Source organism: Protopterus annectens, chromosome 16.part0 (assembly GCF_019279795.1).
Source record: "Protopterus annectens isolate FY-2018-M chromosome 16.part0, PAN1.0, whole genome shotgun sequence".
Lineage (NCBI taxonomy): Eukaryota > Metazoa > Chordata > Ceratodontiformes > Protopteridae > Protopterus > Protopterus annectens.
In genome coordinates this window covers 422,867,122-422,891,655 of record NC_056750.1, presented here as the reverse complement: position 1 = coordinate 422,891,655, position 24,534 = coordinate 422,867,122, and the positions used below count along the sequence as shown (strand labels likewise).

At 40.5% G+C, this 24,534-nt stretch overlaps 1 protein-coding gene across 1 annotated transcript; it reads right to left on the bottom strand.

The window, feature by feature from the left end:
• Positions 1-785: 785 nt before the first annotated feature.
• Positions 786-24,387, bottom strand: HSPA5 (heat shock protein family A (Hsp70) member 5). The gene is made up of 9 exons (XM_044058361.1): positions 24,241-24,387; positions 21,959-22,121; positions 8,855-9,086; positions 5,382-5,516; positions 4,981-5,093; positions 4,503-4,893; positions 3,543-3,780; positions 1,922-2,089; positions 786-1,665 (listed from the first exon to the last, which is right to left on the bottom strand). The coding sequence occupies exons 2-9, from the start codon at positions 22,093-22,095 to the stop codon at positions 1,106-1,108; spliced, it is 1,974 nt and encodes a 657-aa protein (XP_043914296.1). The 5' UTR covers positions 22,096-22,121; positions 24,241-24,387; the 3' UTR covers positions 786-1,105.
• Between the last annotated feature and the right edge of the window lie 147 nt (positions 24,388-24,534).

The following is a 24,534-nucleotide window of genomic DNA, read 5'->3' as shown; positions in this document are numbered from 1 at the left end:
GCATGTTTTTTTCTCTGCTCTAACCTACTTCTAAAGCACACATCCCAGCCATACGTTGCATTATTCCCCATTCAGTATATTCTTCTGCTAAGTTTGAGAAGTTCACTAGGTGCTGGAATTTCAGGCATATGACCACCTTCCTGCACAAATGATCACAGCCTTCACTACCATCCTTCCTAAACAGCTGCTCCAGCATCCACGTTAGAAGACCATAATGGATATGCACAGCTTCATCATTTGGTAATAAAGGGGACACCCCCCCCACCACTGATGGAATAGATCTAACAGACCAGCTGTGATAAAGAGCAAGTCTGAAGAGTTAAGAAAAGCCATTCTACCATCACCCTACGAGTGACCTGAACTGCAGGTCAAATCCCAACACTACTGCAGGCAGATCAAGTATGGAGATATTTTAAAACCCATGACACACACAAATCAGATTCACTGCAGTTCTGTAGATTGGTCCCAAGAGTTGCCAAGCATAACATTTGTAGAAATACAAACTTTATGGAGCATGTGTGTGCTAGACACAATTTCAGTTTTACTATCTGCTTCATGTCCTCTTCCAGGTGTATTTTTAATGTGACGTTAGTAGACATTTTTAGCTGTCTACATTCTAAGCATAGAGTGTATAATGCAAGTAAAATTAAAGGGATAGTGCTGTGCTATGGGAAAGATTCTGAAGTTCCACTGTAAGGCAATACTAGCCCAAGCAAGTGACATTTAACATGACTGCATACATCTTTCAATAATGAATGCACTGTGATTTTATGAACATGCAACCATTCACAAATAAACATATTTATTAAAGGTTAATAAAAAAAAAAAAAAATAAAAAAAATCTACATAACCGAATACAAATAACTTAAGTTGCTCCCGAGGAAAAAATATCCAGTGCCCTTTCCATAAAGGAAACACCACCCCAAAATGAGATCCCACCCACAAAAATAAGTTCTTAGTAACTGCCAATTAACAGCAGCAAGTTGTTGCTCCACTGCAGAGTGAAGATTTCAAATGCACATTCATTCCAAAATTACAGTTCCCCATTCAATATATTCTTCTGCAAAGTTTGAAAGTCCACTATTTACACTCAAGTCCAAGAATTTTACAATTCATCTTTTTCGGTGTCTTCACCTTCTGGCGGTGCTCCACCTGCACCACCGTAAAGCTTACTAACAATTGGCTGAACAATCTCTTCTAGTTCCTTTTTCTTTGCTTTGAACTCTTCAGTATCTGCTTCTTGGTGGCTTTCTAACCACTCTATCTTTTCTTCAACAGCCTTTTCAATTGTGTCCTTGTCATCAGATGATAGTTTACCTCCAAGTTTCTCTTTATCTCCAATTTGATTTTTAAGGGAATATGCATAGCTTTCCAGTTCATTTCTAGCATCAATGCGCTCTTTCAGTTTCCTATCTTCTTCTGCAAACTTTTCTGCATCATTTACCATTCTATCTATTTCTTCAGGTGTTAAGCGATTCTGGTCATTAGTAATCGTAATCTTATTTTTATTACCAGTACCCTTGTCTTCAGCAGTCACTCTCAGTATCCCATTCACATCTATTTCAAATGTAACTTCTATTTGAGGAACACCCCGTGGAGCCGGAGGAATTCCGGTAAGATCAAATGTACCCAATAAGTGGTTATCTTTGGTAAGAGGGCGTTCACCTGTGAAAAAACAAAAGGCTTTGAAAATGTACTCTTAACAGGAAAATAGTTACGCAGTGTACTGCATTTTAAAAGTGCAGGACATGCATGGCAACAATCCATAGCAAAACAATGCCCCACTTAAAACTTCCCACCACCACATTAATTGAAACCTTGTGCACCTCAAGAGTCATCTAGTTATGTACAATTACATGAACACGTTTTAGGAATGATTTTAGCACTTTTACTATAAAAAAATAAAAAGATAACTGCTTACCTTCATAAACTTTAATTGTTACTGTAGGCTGGTTATCAGATGCTGTAGAGAAAATCTGAGACTTCTTTGTAGGGACCACAGTGTTTCTTGGAATTAGTTTGGTCATAACACCACCAACTGTTTCAATACCCAGTGTCAACGGACAGACATCAAGCAAAACTACATCAGCTGGAAGTGAAAAAAAAAAAAAAAAATGGTTTCAGCTCAGTTGGGGGAAACTGATTACACACACAGAACCTAGCATGAGTTCTTAGTGAAAAAAAGGTCACTTAAAAGCCAAGTTTGCATTCTAAAGTGGTCTTTCAACCTGAATTTCCATTTCAAATAATTTATCACTAAAATTATCAAACTTTATCTCGGGCTATAACCTCAAGGGCTACTGCCAATTTGACAAATGGAGTATTAGGCTCACAAAGTCACTACCTGATAGCCTTCAATGCAAGTGTGCAAAGCATGCAATTTCATGGAAAAAGGCATGGCGAGTGACAGACTGCACCCACAGGCAGGGTAATGCTACTGTGGAAAAACTTCAAAGCCAGGATACTGGCAAGAGCATTCATTGCTACCTGCTTAACTTCAATCTGGGGTGAAAGTCATCAAATAAGGGGGAAGCTCAATGGGTGACAGCAGGCAGTGTCATGGGAGCTTTCCTGCTGCAGTGGCAGATAAGGTTTTACTTAAAACATTTTATTACCCTTGTTAGAGCTAAATAAGCATCTAGAAACAAATATCAAAATTTTACATTTGGCACATGGGAAAAATGTAACACTGGAGAAAGGCAACAATCACCCCACCCCAAAACAAGAGCACCACAACCAGAAAGAGCTAAAATATACAATTTAGAAGCAATAGTTTTCAGAATCTTTCCTGAGGGAGGGAGAACAGAAATGGACAGACTGATGGACTGGGTTTCTTAGTGAGACTTTTACAACAGTATTCCACCAGATTAGGCACAACACTAAGAGTAACAAACTGAATGCACTTCAATAGGGTTATGGTGATGAATAAACCAAATGTGAAGGCTGTTAAGTACAGGGGTGGGGGAGGTAATAAAGTTTTCTGTTCAAGCAGAGGCTATTTGCTCCTGGATGGGATAGATCTGAAATACAATGAAAGGATGTATATAGAGAGGTGGGAAGTGTCAGATGCAGTTTGGGAATGGCTAGAGAAAGGGCTGGGAAGGTTGCTGAATTGAGAAAGGAGATCAGAGGCAGAAAATTGAGGATGCAGAATTCACAGAGGGAAGGCTTTTCAGTCCTGCAAGACACTGGACACCTTTAGTGTTTGGGCTATTAGTGAAGGTTAATAAAATTTCAATGATACCACCAATTTGCTTCAAAAATGCAAGGGTGTACAAATAACCCAACACCCACAAAAGATACATTTTTTTTACCCTCATTAAAAGGTAGTGCTGACATTAATCCAGCTGTTTTACACTAGATCAGTATGCCAAATTTGTATAAACATATTCCAATGGATTCCTCTGCAGGTTAATGTTCCTACATTGTATGAAAAAGATCAAGTTTACTAATTCTGCTCAACTACCACAAATTCTACCTTTATCAAGTGACAAATTACTCAGGAGATGTTAATACTAAAGTTTTCCACAAGAATTACTCACAGATATCTTCATCGCCAGACAGTACTCCAGCTTGCACAGCTGCACCATAAGCTACAGCCTCATCAGGGTTGATGCCTCGGGATGGTTCTTTACCGTTGAAGAATTCTTTCACAAGCTGCTGAATCTTTGGAATACGAGTAGAACCACCGACAAGCACAATCTCATTTATGTCAGACTTCTTTAGGTCAGAATCTTCCAAAACCTTCTGGACAGGCTTCATGGTTGATCTGAAGAGATCCTGCACAACGGGGAAAGTTAACCATTTATGCACATAGGAATCAAGAACAGTTTGCTCTTTGAGCAACCCACAAAACTATTCAAAAAGGATTCTAGCTCAAAGCCTGAACAAAAAGGTACACCTCCCCTCCATTATGTCGAGGGGGGGGGGGCAGGGAGTCTGACCCTGACACACTCTTACCAAGCCCTCCAAATAGCTTACCCCACAAAGCTGCATTACAAGTACCCCTGCTGTTTGCAGGGAGATAAAATTTTTTTGTAGATGCCATTATCTGCACATACTTTATTACAGAGGCGCGATTCACACCAGGCTTGCACTATATTAACTATACCATGTGCTACAGCCAGAGGCCCTATGCCCTTACAAACAGGGCTCTACAGACCCCAATCTTCATCACTTCTACTGAAGAGTGCATGCACATATAGGCCCCCAAGCAGAGGAGAGCAGTCTCTACCTCTTTTAGTCCCCCCACCCCACAAATATACAAGATCAAAATACATTAAACTATTTGGCAGGGTCAAAGTCCGGTATTTATCCTATGGCCAGCAAGGCTGGCAAGATATATTCCTGCTACAGTAGGACAGCTTTTTGCAATACACTAATAAATTATAATATAACAAAAATATTATAATAAAATTCAGTCTTTAGGACGTGATTAAGACATGCCAAAATGTAAAGCCCCCTCATGCATTAAAGATAAAAATATTTAAGTTCTTACAAACCATGTTTAATTCTTCAAACTTTGCACGAGTGAGCGTTTCAGAAAAATCTTCTCCCTCAAAGAAAGATTCTATTTCAATTCTAGCTTGGTGCTGAGAAGACAAGGCACGCTTTGCTTTTTCAACTTCTCGTCTAAGCTTCTGCACTGCTCTGTTGTCTTTACGGACATCTTTCCCAGTCTTCTTCTTGTACAGCTTAATGAAGTGCTCCATAACTCTCTGATCAAAATCCTCACCTCCCAAGTGAGTGTCGCCATTGGTAGCTACCACTTCAAAGACACCATTGTCAATTGTTAAGAGAGATACGTCAAAAGTGCCACCACCCAGATCAAACACAAGAATATTCTTCTCTCCTTCCTTTTTATCCAAACCATAAGCAATAGCAGCAGCAGTCCTGTTTCAGTAAAGAAAAAATATATTTAAATACCGAGCAAGAATAGCAGTGCAGCAATACTTGCTTAGCTTAACTAAAATTACTTACGGTTCATTGATAATTCTCATTACATTCAAGCCAGCAATGGTACCAGCATCTTTTGTAGCTTGACGCTGAGCATCGTTGAAATAGGCTGGCACAGTAACAACAGCATGTGTAACCTAGAAAACAGCAACAAACAGTTTAGCCAAAATTGTGTTAATTCAGTTTACTTCTGTGTCTACCATAAATCAGTATATACAGTTCATTCATATAAATTACTGTGATCAATACCAGAGCCACATAGCCAAGTGACAGCTTGCTTGAAAAGATATAGAAATCCAAACTATCAATCTCACCCAATTTTCTTTACATGCAATTCAAAAGTTTGTGGATGCCTGCCATTAAGCGCTACACTTCAGACTGCAAAAGGCAGAGACTGTTGAGCAGTTACAAGGCTGTATTTTTACCTTTCTGCCTAAATAAGCCTCTGCAGTTTCCTTCATCTTTGTCAGCACCATTGCAGAAATTTCCTCTGGTGCAAAAGTCTTCATATGTCCTCCAACATCCACTTGCACATGAGGCTTGCTTTTCTTTTCAACAACCTGCAAAAGGTACAGAAAGCAATTCTTATCTTCTTGAGAGAGTCAAATCTTGACAAGTGCACATACCTTTAATATCGGACCACTACCATATGTAATAGAAGTCTTTCATAACTAAGAAATTGTACTTGTTACTTAAACGTTGCTCACAAGATTTCAGTAATATGTTCTGGGTATGGTCTGCTCGGGTACCAAACCAAGAATGGTTCCTACAAAGTTCAAATCTGACAAGTGCCATGAAAAACCCACCATTCAACACAATCTAAAGTTTTAAACTCTGCCCCCCCCCCTTTTTTTTAAAACACAAAATGCATTCATACTTCCCCAAAGTACAAGTAGTATTTACATAGATGCAAGGTAACGAAGCTTAGTATTAAAAACACAGCAACTTCATAAACCCTTCTCTTTGTAGCAGATTTGCTTTACTATGCTCCAAATGACAGCATGTTCTGTACTTAACTTTATACTAATGCAAAAGATTCTACTCAGACTTAGGTTGGGGTCACAGCATCCAAGAGGCAAAAATCACCAAGTATTCACACTTTGGAACCATGCAGTATTAGAAAATTACTGGTTTCAGGACATTTTCTGCAGTAACAAAAGGAAGCTCTACATGAATCAGGATCCAGTAGGGCAAACTGTACACCACCAATTCTACCATCTATACAGCTTGCAAAGCTGTAGCTAGAACAAACCTGGACAAATAAGATATCAATTCCAAGAACCATAGTTTAACAAATGTGGGGGATTGTATACTTCTAAACTCATAGGCTGCAGTACCTTCTTCTCAAACACACAGAACTGCATTAGTTGGTATACTTAATAGGGGGTGCTGGGGTAACAACTCCTCTGCCAGAATGCTTCAGGAATTTTAATTTCAGCATTAAAGTTATAAAATGCAGGGCTTGCAATACTGTACTACTCATTTATGGAGGAGACTCAGGATGCAGCCTGCTCTATCTGTACTGCAGTTTGTGCTGCTATCCTGCAAACCCCATTTTACCAATGCCAAAAAGTGGTGTGGCATATACACTTCCACTCCTCTGCAGAGAGAACAGATCACACAGATTTACTACTAACACACACAAATTAGATATTCTGCCCACGCAGGACCCACACCTGCACACTTAACCAAGTACTGGTCATTTCCAAATCTTTGAAATTTTTTGTAAATCATAACCTGTCAGCAGATAAAGAAAACAGCTCAGAGGTTCAGCGGTTAAACATTGGAGCCAGAAACAGAAGAGAGGAAACCTTCAAACAGATTTTACAAGACAAAACTCTGACAAGACAGCTAAACTCAAAACCTTCATGTAAGAAAGGGCCACCAATACAACCCAGAAGCTCTCATGTACCACCACCACCATTACCAGCTACCAAAATACCACAAGCCCGAAGGCAAAGTTGTGATAGAAATAATGGATACATTTCTCAGGAGGTAGTCTGCAAGACATGCAATGGACCAAATAATTTGGTGTGAACTACTAACCCCCCCCCCCCCCCCAAACACAAAACAAAACTATCAGCTTGTAAAAGCTATCAGCTTGTAAAATCTAGTCAATGTAGGAAAGACTTACAATAAACAGGAAACTGCTACTACTGGATGTATGCTTACTCTGGGTACAATGTGGGACTGAAGGGTTAAAAAGAAAGCTACTCCACAGCACACATCTCCTCTGAGCAAAGGACAGACTGAAATGTAATCCTACCAAAGTCTCCCTGGAATAAAACTTAAAGGCCACGTAATACTGGCCTTCGATCACAAGCCTTTTGAACCACGGAACCTGAAATAGAAGACTAATGCTGTGTGTGGAACCTCAGGGACAAGTACTCAGAGATATGTGCATGTACACCTTACTTGCTACAGCCTTTTTTTTTTTTTTTTTTTTTTTTTTTAAGGGAAAACAAGTTTGAGAAAACGTGGAGGTAGGGCATTTGAGATGGCCATTAATTACTTCATGCTTTCATCTATTTTGCATTAAATAGAAGGGAACATCTCCCGGCATGCCTTCCACCCTGAAGTGGTAGTCAGACATGCTGGTTACCATGTCAGCACTCTACCAACTGCCAGCCAAGGAAGACAGCCACCTCCATTGATGTAAAGGCTGTGGAAGTTGGAACTAATGTTTCTATACTATCCTCTGTCATCTAGCTGTAATGCAAGAACAGATCAAAATAAATTTGTGGCAGAAGAGGACAATGTTATTTGCAAGAGAAAGAACTTTGCTCTTCTCTTCCTGGGTAGAATAGAATATTTGGTTCCTAGACAAAGGAAAAGCAGAGTGTTAGGGTACAGCTTCAAAGGATCATGCTGTTTTGGTTTACCCATCTGCATCTTAGTAATGTGCACCTTAAACTTTATGGCATTACTCTTGGTTTAACTGGATAACAAGTCTACAGAAAAGTATGACTATCAAGCGCAAACAGACATCCGAAGTTAGATGATGGGGGAAAAAGTGATTTCTCCTGTTTATATAGATAGAGAGACAGAGAGAAGCCAATACCCAAAGGGCTCTAGCTAAGTTTGCAGAGGACTGCAAGCTAAGAGCAGCCACAGAATTCACAAACAAAAAGCAGTCATCCTGCAGGAAAGTTTGCCCCAAATAAATGGTGCAAAAATCATGGCATGAAACTAGATGCCAAAAAGTGAATTACTGTATCCCCTGGAAGTCATCTACCCCAAGGAACCACCAAATTAAGCCCCAAGTTGACCCAGTTGTGTGGACAGTGTCCCAACTTTTGACCAAGTGTATTGTAAGAAAGTCTGTATTGCACAATTTAACTATCTAAAGTATGGTCCCACTTATTCATCAGGGTTTATTACACCAACTACGGGATGGTAAAGCCAGTCTAACCAAATGGGACAGGTTACAGCACTAAAAGGGAAACTGTTTAAGCCAAACTACCTGCAAGGGCAGCTAGCCTAGTACTTGCTTATGAACCTCAAAAACATCCAGAGGAAAAATACAGACTCATGCCCCCCCCCCCCCACCTTAAGAAAATATTTTTTTATTAAATAGACTTTAGCAGCCCGCTTCCTATTACACTGGTCCTAAAAATCCAGGCATCAGTTCAAGAAAAATACCAACTGTCTTTTTGCTAGCAAGACAGACAACAAATAAACCTAACTCACAGCATTTGTTGGAGTGCACATTGCAAGCTTAATGAGCCAAAGACAGCCAAATCAAAAATTTAGAAACTAAGTTACAAGACTGCAGGATTCCATCTTGCCAGTATAGATTTGTACTTTATATGGAGAGTTAAACCATTTCTCAGTACCGAAAAACGTATACAAATACTTAACCATTATTATTTTTTTTTTTATTTAAAACATTTGTTACCTTGAAAGGAAAATATTTGAGATCATGCTGCACTGCAGGGTCATTCCAGTTTCTGCCTATAAGACGCTTTGCATCAAAAATTGTATTCTCTGGATTAGAGGTCAGCTGGTTTTTGGCAGCATCACCAATAAGGCGTTCACCTTCAGGAGTGAATGCTACATAAGATGGAGTAATGCGGTTTCCTTGATCATTTGCAATTATTTCCACACGGCCATTTTTGAATACTCCAACACTAGAGAGAAAGAGATAGAGATAGTAAATATATTTTTATGTATTATACATGCATACATACATAAATATATACACACACACACACACACACACACGTATAAACATCTTTCCATATATAAAACACCCCCTCCTTAACATTTCAAAAAAACTGCATTATCCACAGCAGAATAAGTTATCACTGCCTTCAGACTGAAATGTTACACAAAAATGGGACTTGCTTTTATGGCGTTAAAAAAAAATGTTCCTGAAGAAAGCCTTCTAATACTGCAAAAGAACAGAAGCCAAGCAACACTGGCTTTCATTAAGCAAGCCACCCCCCCCCTTCTACAAACCTTTTACAGTTCAGAAGAATTTGATCATATTCATACACAGACTGCAATCTGATCATACCCTTTAACCCTCTTCCACTTCCGAACGGCCAAGAAAAGATGAGATGCCAAATCTACTTTGCTTATTCTTTGTAAAGATCATACACAAGAGAGTGTAATTAAGCACAATCTTCAAACTGATACAAGTTTCTTTTGGCTTGGCTACACCTTTGACTCAAGGATTAAATTCTTCCCACTAAAAGCAGACTGCAGGCCAACTATCCAACTTCCTGCTGTACAAATCAAACTTCTATTAATGGTCAAGGCATAGAATTTTGCAAAAGCTAGAGACTATTGGCCTCACCACCCACATGCAAACTGTCCCCACAGCTATATAAAAAATGAAAATGCATCCCCTTCCTGTCAGCCCATAATAAACCCCTGCCCATGATAAAGCATGCAACATTACCACTACATTTATCTCACCTGTTATAGGGGAATCTCTTACGGAAGGCATTTCTTTAAGATGTGGTTTACTACACACACTGAAAACAAAGCTCCCCCAACTCTTCCAAAAGAAACAGATGCACTGTTGGGTCTTGATTAGTCCCTTTAATGTACTTCATTGTGTGGGACTGGCTGCCTCAGGCAATTAAGATTTTTCCTCACAACAAGAGCTCCTCCCCTGGCTGCCATAATGCACTTCCTCCAGCACTCCAGAGTTTGCTTGAAACTTAAGCAGTAAACAAAAAACACACACACTTTATGATCAATGTCAATGTATCCATCCCATTCTCCCCCAGTGGATGATAAACCACCTAGATCATGCAAGGCTCATCAGGAAAAAAAATACAGATATGGAAAAGAAACCAGAATAGGTTTATTAAATGGGACAGAGAAGGAAATCACAAAAATTATGCAAACACTGGTCTTTGCCCCACTAGTTGAAATTGACAAAATGGATAATACAAAGTCGCCAGCTATACATCAAGTTGAATGACAGAAAACCATGACTATGGTTACTCGAAAGGTAGACTACTACTTTACATCCAGTTTAGTGACTCTAGCACAAATATTCGGACAAGTTTCTGAAAATAGAAGATAATGGCCATACATCTGGTAGAATGTGCCTCTAACTTCACAGAAGTGGTCTACTAGCAGAAGTCATACAAGGTCAGACAGCCAACTGGAGTACGTTACTCTGGACAAAGCCTGCAGGGAAGATGGTAACCAGCTATGGAGTGAGGAACAGAGGGACTTCTGTTTTCCAGTTTTGTATATCCATCCACCAATGCAAGAGTCCTGCATACACTGGAAAGAAGAAAACGTTACTTGCGTACCAGGTGTTGTCCATTGTCATTCTTCAACGTGTGTGTTTGGATCCAATACTCGGATCAGACTTTGCCGTTATTCTAGCTTGTGAGCTCATTCCCTAGTCATAATGCACCACCCTTAACATCCCACAGATCTTGTTTGTAGTTTGACATGAAGACCGTAAAGAATGGTCATAAAAAGAAGTTATAGTTACTGTAACTTTCCATATGTTTTGTCCATTCTCATTTATTTTCACATTTGTTAACTGGGTTGGTCCAACTGAGCAATTGCCCATTTGTAGTGGAGACCAGAAGAGAAAAGCTCCAATAAAGTGATTTACATATTAACAGAAGTATTAATAGCATAGCATACAGTATACAAAAATACAGTAGTCGATAGCATATACACAGAAATATTTAGTCTTACATACATATAGTACAAAAAGGATTATGCAATCAGTCAGGAATTTGAGGGTGGGCAGATCCATTTTTTCTGGAAAAACAGTAAATTTCTTTATTGAAGTTTGTTGCTCGAGTGATGTTTCACAGGTTAGAGGGTAGGTTGTTATGGATGATTTATATAGGAGATTGCCAATGTTCAACTTGGGTGTATGTTTCTAGGAGAATTTTCTCTGAGCAGTGGAGGGGGCAAAAGGGGTTAGTATGAAGCTTGGTTGGCGAGAGGGGCAGGTGGTGGGAGAATTCAACCCACTGTAGCTTGTGGAGGGCTAAACAGTGGTGGGTTGGGTTAGGACGGTTGGCTGCAAATTTGGCAGTTTTATTGTAGGTCTATTCTAGTCTGGAGAGTAGACTAGATTGAAGGTTACTGAAGACTGAGGAACCATAGGTGGTGGCTAGGATGGAGGTAAGCCTAGGCCAGGTATGTCTAGAATCTGCTGAGAGGAATTTTGAGTTGTGGTATAGCATGCCAAAGTTTTTGGGTAGTTTTTCTTTAAATTGATTGGTGAATGTGCAAGTCAAATTTTAGTTGGTCAATAGTGATTCCTAGTAATTTAGTGTGAGCGTCTACATTGATTATGGTGTTTAGTGAAGAGATGCAGAAGGCAGCCTTGAGGTAGTCATTGTTTTTAGGGAGAAGGTAGTAGCTTTGTTGTTTGGGGGTTTAGGATAAGCTGATTAATAATGTTCAACAAGATGGAAGGACTGTTGAGTGTGTGTGTCTGAATTAGTGAGATTTGAGTTTGAGGAGGTGATCTGGGTGGAGTCGTCAGCATACATGAGGCTAGAGAGTTGGAGCAGTGGAGGTGATTAAAGATGTTGGAGAAAGGGTTCTTTCTTCAACTGATGCAGGTCTGATCAAAGCCCTTGGATCAGACTCTGCAGTTGTTTAGACGAGATGCAAAGATTGCAGCAAGGCTGGCTCCACTTGCAAAAAATCATTTCCACTACTTTCTAGTTGAGGGACCATTCATCATGTAACAATTCACCTGCTCAGTTTGTCCACTAGCACTGCTAACGGGAGATTGCCCATTGCCACAACCCAAGTGCTCCGACATAGGAGGTATAATTGGGTTCAGTCTTGGCTTGTTGATGTACCAAGCCACTGACTGTTTCTATTGCAAATCGTTCCCAAAAAAGGAGAGCATCCTGAAAGGATTGCAATGCTAAAAGCACAGCTCTCAACTCCAGAATGTTGATATGCAAACTGTCCGTCTCAGGGGACCACATGCCTTTGGACAGTCTTTCCCAGGTAATGCTGCCCCCCCCCCCAGCCGGGAAGCATCGGTAGTCACTATGGCCTTGGGCTGAGAAGGGACAAATAAACCCTGTAGTAGTTCCGACTAGGTCCACAGAAACCAATCTTTTCTACGCGAATTGATTTGTACTGCAGCAGATAAAGGTAGATGAAGTATCAACCATTGAGATACCAACATCCACTGAAGAATCCTCATGTGAAATCTGGCCAACGGAACAAGGGGCATTCACTGCCATCGATCCCAGCACTTGGACTACGCAAGCTGACTGTGGTACTACAAAGTAACTTGTTGACTTATCTTATGCTTTGAACTCTGGGAAGAGGCAAAGAGGCTACTGTTGATCTCATGTCTAGTACTGCTCCTAGGAACTCTACAGTCTGAGATGGACGAAGATGTGATTTTTTTTTTTAAATTTATGGTTATTCAACTATACACAAATCTGAGTTACTTTTGCCATGACGAGTTGATGCCTCTTTGGGGCAGAGATGAGCCAGTTTAAGTAAGCTGAAATCTCTGCAGTCTCAAGTGAGCTGCTACTACTGCCATGCATTTCGTGAAAACCCTGGGGGTGGTGGCGATACCCAAGGGCAGTGCTCTGAACTGGTAATGACAAGACTTCTAGCTGGAAGCGCAGGAATTTCTTAAAAAGAAAAAAGAAAAAGATGCATGTATACCCTGGAAATTTACTAAGCACATCTAGTTGGTCTTTCCGGAAATAGAAAAATGTTCTGAACTGTGACCATCCGGAACTTTGTCTTCCAAACAGAGCTGTTCAGACTGCCAAGATCCAGAATTCATCTCCAGTCCTCTGTTTTCTTTGGCACTAAAGAATCCAGAGCAAGTTGCGGATCCTTTCTGGTCTGGGGGACCTCAAGGATGACTCTTGTATAGCAGCTTTTGCATTTGATTGTCTGCGTGTTACCTCTGACTGGGTGGAACATCGGTAATTTTCTTGGAATTTAGAGGGGGGATTATATATTCTCTGGATATGATACTCTGAATCAAAATCTTACTTTTAGCCCAGGCTCTCCAGTGCAGGGACAAATCAAGCCAGATAGTTGAACCCGCCCTAGAGGTTCTGACACATTAGAAATAAGCCATATGGATGAGGTGAAACAGATTGTAGGGGCGCCACCTGAGAAGTGATTGAATATTTCACCTCTTCAGACACTGCTCCTGCGAGGGTACATGAAAAGTTCCTTAAATCAGATCCCTCTGTAGTCTAGTAAAAATGTGCCAATAGTTCAGATACTGAGGCAGATATACCCCAGGGATTACCTCAGTGTCACTGCTCAACAGAGGCACAGCAAAATAATGGGTATAGTTCCCCATATTAAAGGGGTGGCGTAAGCCACAAAACTATGGGCTAGGCTTGTAAATGCCCTCGGGCAGATAGCCTAGTATGAACCTATGAACCTATGAGACCTTAAGGCAAAGATCGCTGAAGCATAGACATGCTTCCCAATATGTCCATCTCTTGAGACTACTTGTCAGGGGGATGTACAGAGGTACTTTTGTCTGCAAGTTGCTTTCTGGTAGCCACTGCCAAAACCATGGCAAACAAGGGGACCTCTTGATCAAAAGTATTCAGTCTCAGGGGGGCATAATCTTCTCTGACTTCCTGGGAATGCGCTCAATGGTGTCCGGTTCCTTCCATGCCTGCTGGAAGACCTACTCTAGGAGCTTGTCAGCATCACCCAGGAAGTAGACATGCCACTACCAAAAGCCTCCAGTAGCATAGATACTTCCAAAAGGTTGCTGAGCTTCTAGCCACCTCTCTTTCAGGATCTCTCATCAGGAGGCGATTGTGGGGGAAAAAAAAAATTGCTCACCCTCCTTGAAATTTCTCCTTTGGGACTAATTCAGGGGAAAATCAGTATGTTTCCTCATCCTCCTCTTGGTGGCCTCCTCGGTGGGATATTCCAGGGAGGTATTGCAACAGAAGAGAATACCAAACCCCTGGCTTCTCTCCAGGGTATTCACTGCCCCAGCTGAGGATAGTGGAGACTCAAGGCACACAGAGATTGAACAGAGACTGGACCGTAGAGCTCAGAGCATAAAAAATCACCTGATCTGAAGTAGGACTGTGCAGGATGACTCATCCAAGGGCTCTGAAACCTGGATAAAAGTTAAAGGAATCGTTAATGTATGGGTTTCCTGACTATGGGGTAGGAGCAGAGAAAGGGCAAGCTGGCTCTGCACAGAGAGGATCTTTCTCACTAGCCTCTCTACATCTTCAGTGAGACTTCAAGAGGATTGGGTGGATAGAACAGATGGGAGATTTTGGCCTTTCCAAGAAAGCACTCTATGGAACTGGTCCCAAAAAAAGGTCAGTACTTTGCTCTAGGCAAAGTAGAGCAGGTAGATCTGGATATGTGATCAGAGGTCTTCAGATGCGACAAATCTTTATTTTTCCGTGACTTTGGATCTGAAGAAACCATCTAATCCAAGGATAGACGTTTGAACTTTTTCAGATCCAAAAATGTTGTTTTCTTCTTCAGATCCTACAGTTCTAGTGGATAACACACACACAATCTTCTGACCACATTTTCTACATTTCTTGAACCCTGCTGGGCTATTTTCCTTACTATACTGAAAATACACTAACAAACTGAAAATATCCTTAAAAAAAAAAAAACTATTAAGACAAGTAACATGAAGTATTTTTCGTATGGTCTACCGACTGACGTCTTCAGATAAATAGTCACATGGCAACATTTAAATAATCTTATACCACCCCTCCCATATGACATTTTAAAGTCATAAAAAAAATTCCTATACATTAAAATGGGATACCTATAAAAACCACAGTAAATCTGAACTATACAATACACTTAAACATGTACAATCTTGTCACTAACTTCCAAGGTTAATTTAGATTTTAGGGCATAAATAAGTAAATGTGCTGCACATTTACAGACACAAAATTAGCTGTACATTTACATAATACAATCTAACCCTTTTCAATTATTTTAACTTTCCTAAGTGGTTCGTCAATTTTAAACCACATTTATAAACTTAATGCATGTCTAACACAAGTAATATACTCTTATTGTACATTACTAATTCATATAATCATTCTAAATCCTAAGTAAAATTACTGTTAAAGGTGTTAGTGAGGCGTTTTTAGTTTTAAAATGCAGGAAATTGAGGACACCTCACTAAAACCCGGGTATCAACAAGAGTCTAACCCTAACTGCCACAATTCTTTCTATTAAAGTAATATTGATGACAATCCTCCCTTAGTATTTACTGGAACATGATCTATGGACCTAAAAAAAAAAAAAAAAGTGTTGGGTGATTAGTACAATGTCGTGCCAATGCATTTTCTGTTTTACCCTTTTCGATGCTGTTAATGCACTCGTACACACTTTCCTCAATTGTATGTCAGTTTTACTCATGCAATAACCTACACATTTTTGGCACTGGGCTATGTACACAACCGATTTTTAATTACAGTTGTACCTGTTGGTAGACTTAAAAACTCCCATTATCTATGATGAATGTGTTTCCAGTCTCCATATTTTTACAAAACTTACACGCCTCACATTTATACATCCATGGGGTCTGGTATTTGTGGTGGTTTTCCCCTCTAATAGTAATTTCCATGTTTCTACCTCTCTTAAAATGTCACGATGGGAAAAGTTGCCTATTTTATCAAATCTGTCAGACTGAGTAATTCCCAATTTTTTTTTATTGTGTCTTTCGGCTTTTCCCGGTTAGGGGTCGTCACAGTGGAACTCCAGTCTGCTAATGATTGGCAGTAGATTTTTACGTGCTGGCTTGCCGGGCCTAACGCACAACCTTCAACGAAGGAACGCCCTTTCACACATGTCGACACACAGAAGATGTTCTGAGAACCGAACGGGCAACATGTGAGGTGACAACGCTACCACAGCAGCACCACCACCATGTAATTCCCAATTCTTAACTAAAATTCTCACGACTTCGCTAGCATCTACACTAAAAGGGTAAGAAAACTGGTGGATAAACTAGTGAATCTCCTAACTCTTACCACCTCAAGGTTTATGTTCTCATTGAAATTGGTGCCATCTATGTCAGCATTTATATTATGTGAAGCTGTAGTCTGTGATTTGTACAGAGCAAGTCCCTAGAACCTTAACCTTTTGTTCTGCACTTCCACCACTGATTGATCTGACAAGTGGGTCAGGATAACCTCTACATAAAAACATTTGTTTTGGCCCTTTACATTCAGAATTTTCTTGATTTTCTGGGTGTGAGCTAGTGTAGTGCAAGAAAGAATTAGAATTTGTTTTTCCGGTGTATTTTAGCTGTATATTGTTTTTTCACCCTGTCCTTAGTCAACTCTATATCCAAATAAGTTTTTTTTTTTTTGTGAAAACCACTTGTAAACTCTAAAAATCTGGTAGTATTTGAAAAGTTCAGCATACACGTTGCTGTGTCTTCATTCCTTTTAATGATAATGAAGACATAATCAAGGAACCGCTTATAAAATAATTAAAGTTCCTTATATGGGGTGTCATTGAAAATGAACTCATTCTCCCAATGGGCCATCACCAAGTTGGTGAAACTCATGCCACATGGTGAGCCCACTGCCACCACAATTTTATGAAGACAGTACTTTTGTCAAAAGTAATGCAATTGTTTCTTAACTCAGCTTGTGAAGCCCCTTTGACCTTAGTCTGATTAACACCCATTCCATTTGAATGTGGAATAGATGAGTACAAGTCTCTTATATGTATAGTAAGAAAGTTAAAGTCTTCCACATATTCTAGTTAATTAAATGTTTGCTAGAAAACCCCACAAGTCTTTACATATTTGGGGTTCTAATTTAACATTACTTTAATAGGGAGTTTACCACCTTAACACTAGCATAAGTTATAGACGGTCTTGCATCCACTAAAGCTCGCATTGGTGGGTCTGTGGTGCTAAGTAGTTTAGGAATCCTGAATAATACTGGTATCCTCCATAACAAAGTTAACAAATAGTCAAGTATAGTTACGATTTGGCCATCTATAAAGGAGTCATTTAAAAAGATCTGATCAGTTTATATGCCATATTCAGTTCATTTAGACTTACTTTAATAGGTGTCACTGTCTAGTAATGTGTTCATCCTATCCGTATAATCATAATGGTCCATTACGACCAGCCCATCACCTTTGCTGGTTTTAAAATACGTACTGGTAAACCCCTTAATGTAATTTTTCTTCTGGCAAGCGCAAGACAACAACCTCTTTACAAAAAGTCAGTGTTTGTGTACAGAGAACATGGTATAGTGGGATCAAGGAATTTACCCCCCAAGTAAAGCAATCTCAAAGCTGGTATTCATTTGCAGGGGGTGTGGGAAGGGTAAAGGTTTTGGCCTTTTTGTATTGTTCGACTTTTTTGGAAAATCAATCACATGGTTTCCTCTGTATGAAGTAGAAGTTTTGACTTTATGAAGAGCAAACTTAAAATACAAACCCTTACTATGGCCTCCTTTTACGAGGTATAGCAGACCATGACTGCACGTGAATGCATACAAACGATTGGTGCCAAAGCCATGTCCCTGCAGTCTACAATATTAGTAGCACCCGAAGTTCAATCTCAGTGGTGACTGATCGGCATGTATCCACGGTGGTGAGGAAGGCTTTCTACATTGCTCAAATTGCTCAGGCATAGCATCTATAGTGAAGGTTACAAGTCCCCTGTACTTGTCCCTCAGACCATTAATAAAAATAAATAAATAAATAAATAAAAAAAAGCCCAAGTTTTTATGTTGGAAAGACTATTCATAGTCATGACCGCATCTACGGACATATTTATGATATCAAACCCAGGAGAACTACTAATGCTTTGTACAGTCATTTAGAAAAACATCCAGAGCATTATTTTCATTTTTTTGATATTAACACCATACATAGAAATTTGTTGGGAGATCTGTGGCGTGATATGGTAGAATGTAGGAAGTTGCACTGGCAACAGAAATTAAATGCCACCTCACCCAGAGTTTGAATGAATCTACATCGCCTGTGTTTTAAGGCTTACGTCTCATATTTATATTAACATATTGTACATTTTTAAAGCCTGTGTACATTATATTTGTGATGTATTAGGGTGCGTTTATTACACATACACTTTAGAGTAGGAGAAAGAGGTCTTTAAAGTAGAAAGGAGACCAGGGAGAAACGCTCCAGATGCATGCCTCTGGAATGTGGGAGGAAACCTGAGCACCCAAATGGAGAACCTCTTGCCATGAGGTGACATCAGCCACTGCACCTGCCCTGTTCCTAGAACCCTATCAGGTCAACTTTTAGGGTCATTTTATAAAAGTATTTAGTTTGGATAGACACTCACTGGTTAGTGTTATAGGATGTTGCTGTCGTGGACAGAAATCCAGGATAGCTTCTAATTTACTGTCATCTGTGAACTTGGTGAGCCACAGGCCTTCGGAGTATAGACATCTGAAAAGTAGATGCTAAACACGAACAGATCTAACACTGAGCCCTGTGGTATTCTGCTGGAGACCAGCCTCTTGGTGGAAGTGCCCTCACTGATCCTGATGTCTCAGGACCCCATCTGTGAGAGCCAGCTGGCAATTTATGTATAATTTGTATCTAGTTCGGACACTCATCAACAATATCCAAATGGGGTACTATACTGAATGCCTTAAGTCAGGTTAAGGTAGGAAGTATACACCTTTTACCATATCATCCACAGCTGCAATGACCTTCTGAAAAGTCTACCAGATTAAGTAGACAACAGCTTTCCTCAATGGGAAAACAAGCATGGGTCCAGTGTCCAAGTTGCCAGTGTCCTTTCTGATCACTTCCCATGATAATTTGTTCTATGACTTTGCATATTAGACTGGCCAGACTGATGGGTCTGTAAAGTCATTCCTTAAGAGGCATTTGGTTGGGTGACAAGCACCTCTAGTAGGTCTAGTTAAGAGTTTTGCGTTTCATGGGTCATACAGAGTGATCTGTAGCTGGCCAGGACACTGTGTGGAACCTTGTCTGTGAAGACTTGGGCATTAACTCCAGACAGTACAGAGAGCTTGTAAGGGGTGGAGTTTTGTTTTGGTTCCTAGCATTGAGCAGGTTGCTTTGTTTTTTTCCTGCTTTGTTGGTAGTTGTCATTTTGAGATCAGAATAAGGAGAACAAGTTTTAGTCAATATCCAAGAGTTGGGGGGGGTCGGGTGCAGACAAGCCTTGGTCAAAGTAGTCTTATGTCCTATCGTGTTAGATATTTGACTCCCCTGGAGCAACACCAGAAAAATTTTTAATACCGCCTAACTGTGGGTACCAGTTTGACAGAGATCAGGATGTCCATATCTACTGAACTGACCACAGAAACATTAGGAAATTGCAAATCTATGTTGTCAGGACCAGCATTAGGTCTAGGCCATTATGGAGGGGGGGGGGGTCACCTGAGTAGCATCTAGGGTGAAGACTAGAGATTAGATAGTAATAACATCTTAATGCTCTGACGCTCTATTAAAGTGCAGCAAGCCTAGCTTTGTGTGAAGCCTATGTTAGACTTACAGATTAGCCACTATACAGGGTTCATAGGAGGCTACTAGTTAGCAGCCCTAGAGCCTTTATAATCCTAGTCATGTTAATCCCAAGTGTCCCCATTTGTTCTTTTTGGGTAGTTAGCTGAATAATGCACAGATCGGGTCTGTGATCACCACTGGTTACTGCTGCCCATAAGGGACATGGGTGCCAACCCCAAGGCAAATATACAGCCTTGCATCGAATCATCTAGACTGCATCTGTATATGGTCAGCAAGGAGCTGTTTTATGTGAATAGGAAGTCTACTTCAGAGAAGAAGCATTCTCCAGGAGATGCTCATCTGGGAGAAGAGCTAGGCTGAGATCCCTACAGCAAGCAACTCTTGCTACACACCCGCAAGTCAAATGGCACATTTCCATTAGGGCAGGGTCAGAGACTGCCCTACAGACCAGACAAGTCACCGCTAAGCAGCCTATAAGATACAGAGTAAAGTGACAGTGCTTTCAGCCTGACCATGCAAATCATGGTTTGGAGTACCTGTACTTTTAGTGAGAAATCTCGGATGTCTCCAACTGCTGCTCTTAAGATGTATGCAAAAGGGTGCATTAGAGAAAAAGGTAGAGTAGAGAGGAGTTGTAACATCCCCAGACCTAGACATTATGCCCTTGCTTAGAATGTATTCTACACAGAAGTCTACTTACCACTGTGGAAGTTTTATCAACGTTCAGACTGCTATCACTGTGTTCCAAAGCCTCATATCACTGGGTTAAACTGAGGTGGGTGCTGTCAATATTGTAATTTGTAGGGAATTTCCATTTTGCCAACGGGAATAATGCATTTAGTTTTAGACTGTGGCTTTGGCACCAATCATTTGTTTGTGCTAGCCCTTCTTGTAATACATTGACACTGTTCGGAGACTCAATGATTGCTTCCTATTTTGCAGTCAGTGAACTTGGTGAGCCCAAGGCAGTTTATTTTGGCCTGGTCTTCTGAGAAATAGATTCCTAAAGGTAAGGGGCCCAGCAAAGACCCCCTGTGGTACTGCACTAACGACGGGTCTACTGGTGGAGGTGGAGTCACCAGTTTTGACACAGTGTGTTGTCAGTGAACCAAATGACTACCTAGTAATGCAAGGGTTAATCCGCAGCTGGGAGAGGATCTCAACAATGCTAGAGTGAGGGATTTTTTCACAATACTTGGCAAGATCGATAGGCCGTGTGCACTCTCACCTTTGTCCATGGCTTTGATGACATTCTCAAAGTACTCTACCAGTTTTAAGCAGCACAATCTATCCTTAATGAAGGCAGATTGGGTTGGGTCCAGCATTTAGAAGCCGCCTATATCCTTGTTAAAGGTCCATGACAATTCTTTCCATTGCCTTGCAAAAGAGGCTGGTTAGACTTGTGCGTCTGTAAATCCTAGGGTCAGTTGACAGCCCCCACTTTGTGCAGGGGAATTATTGTTGCTGTTCTCTATTCTGCAGATTAGCCAATCCTCAAGCCCAAGCTATGATTAAAACACATTGCCAAGTGGGTCTAGTAGGTCTGGTTTTAGATGGTTTAGTCAACGACCTGGGACATTATCCAGTCCCAATAAGGCCATATTTTTAGCCCAGACGAGCACAAGAGATGACCTGTTCTCAAGATACTAGGCAGATGGGTGGTGTCAGGTATGCTTTGGGGTATGGTAGGTGGGGTGGGGGACAAAGTTTGCACCTAGTCTGTCAGACAGCAGCTTGGCGATATTTTTACTATGCAACAGTGATACCATCTACAAACAATTCGGCACATAGACGGCCACACCCTTTTAGAATTTGGATGTAGTTAATGAACACCTTACAATTACCCTTGGCTAGGGATGAGATTTCAATTTTTCTAATTTGCTTTAGAAGTTGTCCCAAGATTTCAGAAAACCACCACCAAATAGTTAATATCTCTGCAAAAACATCTAATTTATACTGGACCAAAAATCTAAAGACTCCAGTGTCCTCTGGCCAACAAACAAATATAACATAGTACTTTAGTTGGGCAAAAGTGAAGAGGTAACAAAAAACATACCACGAATAGGTCGTCCCCAAGTCTATTCCGACGACAGTGCCTACATCCTCCCTTTTGTCATCATCTGCACTTAACACACTGCCAAGAAGCAGAAGAAAGGCACAAGAAATACGAAACTTCATTTTGCTCGTCAACATTTAGTAGCTTCTTTCTGTAAGCAAAGCTAATAAAAACAGATGAGTTAAATCTATAATGCATCGAAACATTTCAAAAACAAAATTCAGTATTAAATTCTATACAGCATCATTACATTTTTCTTGAAAATGGTAATCAACTTATTACAATATGTTAAGCGAGGAGTCACATGAAATACCATTAAAACGAACTAGAGTCTGGTTCTGTGGCACAGAGGAATACAACACTGACTGGTAGGCCACTAGGAGTCAAACACTGGAGAAGGCAGGAATGGCGAAGGACCTGAAGGGCACAGTCCAGTCAGTCAAACACTGGAGAAGGCAGGAATGGCGAAGGACCTGAAGGGCACAGTCCAGTCAGTCTCCCAGAGAAGGAAAGGATGGCATCCGCTCAAAGGAGGGTGAGGTGTACATGCAATTCCCCTGGGAGACATCAGAGCAGCCATCACACATTTTAGGAGTATGGAAAAAGGGGCAGTCCTCTGGTCAGCCCATTGTATGTATACATTTTCAGAGCCAGACAGAACATGCCTAGGACAGGAGGGCTGCAAAATAAAATCATAAGCCAGCCTTGATGGTAAACTAAATGATTCTATATCTTTGAGACTCTTGCCACAGTTATGGTGAATTGGGCGAGATTATATTGTCAGGCATGGGTGGCTGGGGAGATCATGCTGAACCTCACCAACACCACCATTTTGTTCTAACAAAGTTTGAAAAGACAATATAAAAACATAGTAACCTCCCCAAAGTTGATACAATATCTACAAATCAAGCCTTTGGCTTCAGCTGTATAGGCAAGTTGAACATGTAATGCAAGACTAACTTCCAGCAACATTCCCTCATTGCACATATTAAAACAGAGACCACATTGCATTACCTTTGAGGTTTGCTTTCACACTCACATGGCTATAAAACACAGCGCCCCCAACCTGACCCACCTATATTTCACAGAAAACTATCACTGTACTACACCACCTCTAAAGTAATTACACCTTTGCTGCTTTACTAGTACACAACTCTAAACAAGCTTCCAAAACATTCTGTTGCAACTTGTCATCAAATACCACTGTATTCGCGTGGTTGAAAATTAGTAATGGAACTGGTCCAGCTGCAGAGAAAAACGAGTCATTCTACACCTGCCTTGATGTAGCCAAAACTATTTTTCGTGACAAGGAAACAAAGATTTGTATTTGTGATGCTTTATTGCTGCGTTATCATTAGGCAGGCAGGAGGGAACATTAGCCACGCAATCTACTACTAAAATTTAGGAGCTTTGCCACCCTTTCAATTAAATCCACACTGTCTGCACTAGGAATAAGACCAAGTAAACAACTATTCACAATAGCGGAACTATAAGAAGAGCAGTACGTTACTCTGTTAAATATGCAATGCAATTTCCTCCCTAACTAAGGGATCTCGAGGGTTTCCAGAAATAAAAGCTAACGAATTTCACCACACAGTCTCACAAAACCTGGTCACAGGAGCAAGTTCTCATACAATAAAACAGGAAAAAACACCCCTTCTGCAACAAGTGCCGGCATCAATGGGAACATTCTTTAAGTATATAACGACAGTCTATATTAAAAAACACAGATATACTGACAACTTCACAGAAAACACGTAACAAAACGTTAAATCAAATAAAAAAATGGATCTGCACACAACAGTAGCCTACACGTTACTGTAAACCAGCTCCACTACATAATGTGGCGTGAACGAGAACGACAAGAGCCAAACCACACTTGAAAATAGTAAGCGTTCATTTGCATTACAGGAGCCTTGTCCGGCAAATTTTATACACTGATCACCACACGATGGTGGTTTATTCAGCTAAAATATTCCAAGTTTTATATAGCGTAAAATGTTAACCACAGCATTCAGATCACTTGACATCCTTCAACAACCAACAGGGCAAAGCCCCACGGTTGCCAAATGAGGCTGTTGCCATTCTCCCAAAAGCCCCCAACAAATATACGCACAAAACAGCGAACTATACCACACATTTTTTTTCTGAACAATCAACTAACTAGGCCACAACCACTACACAAACTCGAATCTGCAAAAATGACAAAAAATGGTGGCATTACCATCTATCCTGCTAAAATGGGGTCATATAAAAGAAATATAAGTTTCAGTCGATCTTACCGTTAAACCACTAAAAAGCCACAGCCAATATCTCCACCTGCACAGTATAGAAACCAGTAACCTTCCACAATTACTTCAACAGTCAATCAATTCTCCGCAGATTAACATTCCACGCGCTAACTTCCCATTATATATTTTTACTGTCAGCTAGTCGTGGAACATGTCGATTGGCCCACTAGCTACCAGTTGGAACAATTTGATTGGTCACAGTCAACTCGGTGTCCTCTCCGGATTTGAACACGTAAAATTAGCCTTGACGTTTTGGGTACCACCTTTCGCCTTTTGTAACTGGTT

Coding starts and splice junctions, on each gene's coding strand:
- HSPA5 (XM_044058361.1), bottom strand. CDS start 22,095: ATGTTGACGAGCAAAATGAAGTTTCGTATTTCTTGTGCCTTTCTTCTG. Junction 3,781..4,502: donor AGTTTGAAGAATTAAACATG/GTTTGTAAGAAC, acceptor CCCGTTGTGCAG/GATCTCTTCAGATCAACCAT. Junction 1,666..1,921: donor AACAATTAAAGTTTATGAAG/GTAAGCAGTTAT, acceptor GTTTTTTCACAG/GTGAACGCCCTCTTACCAAA.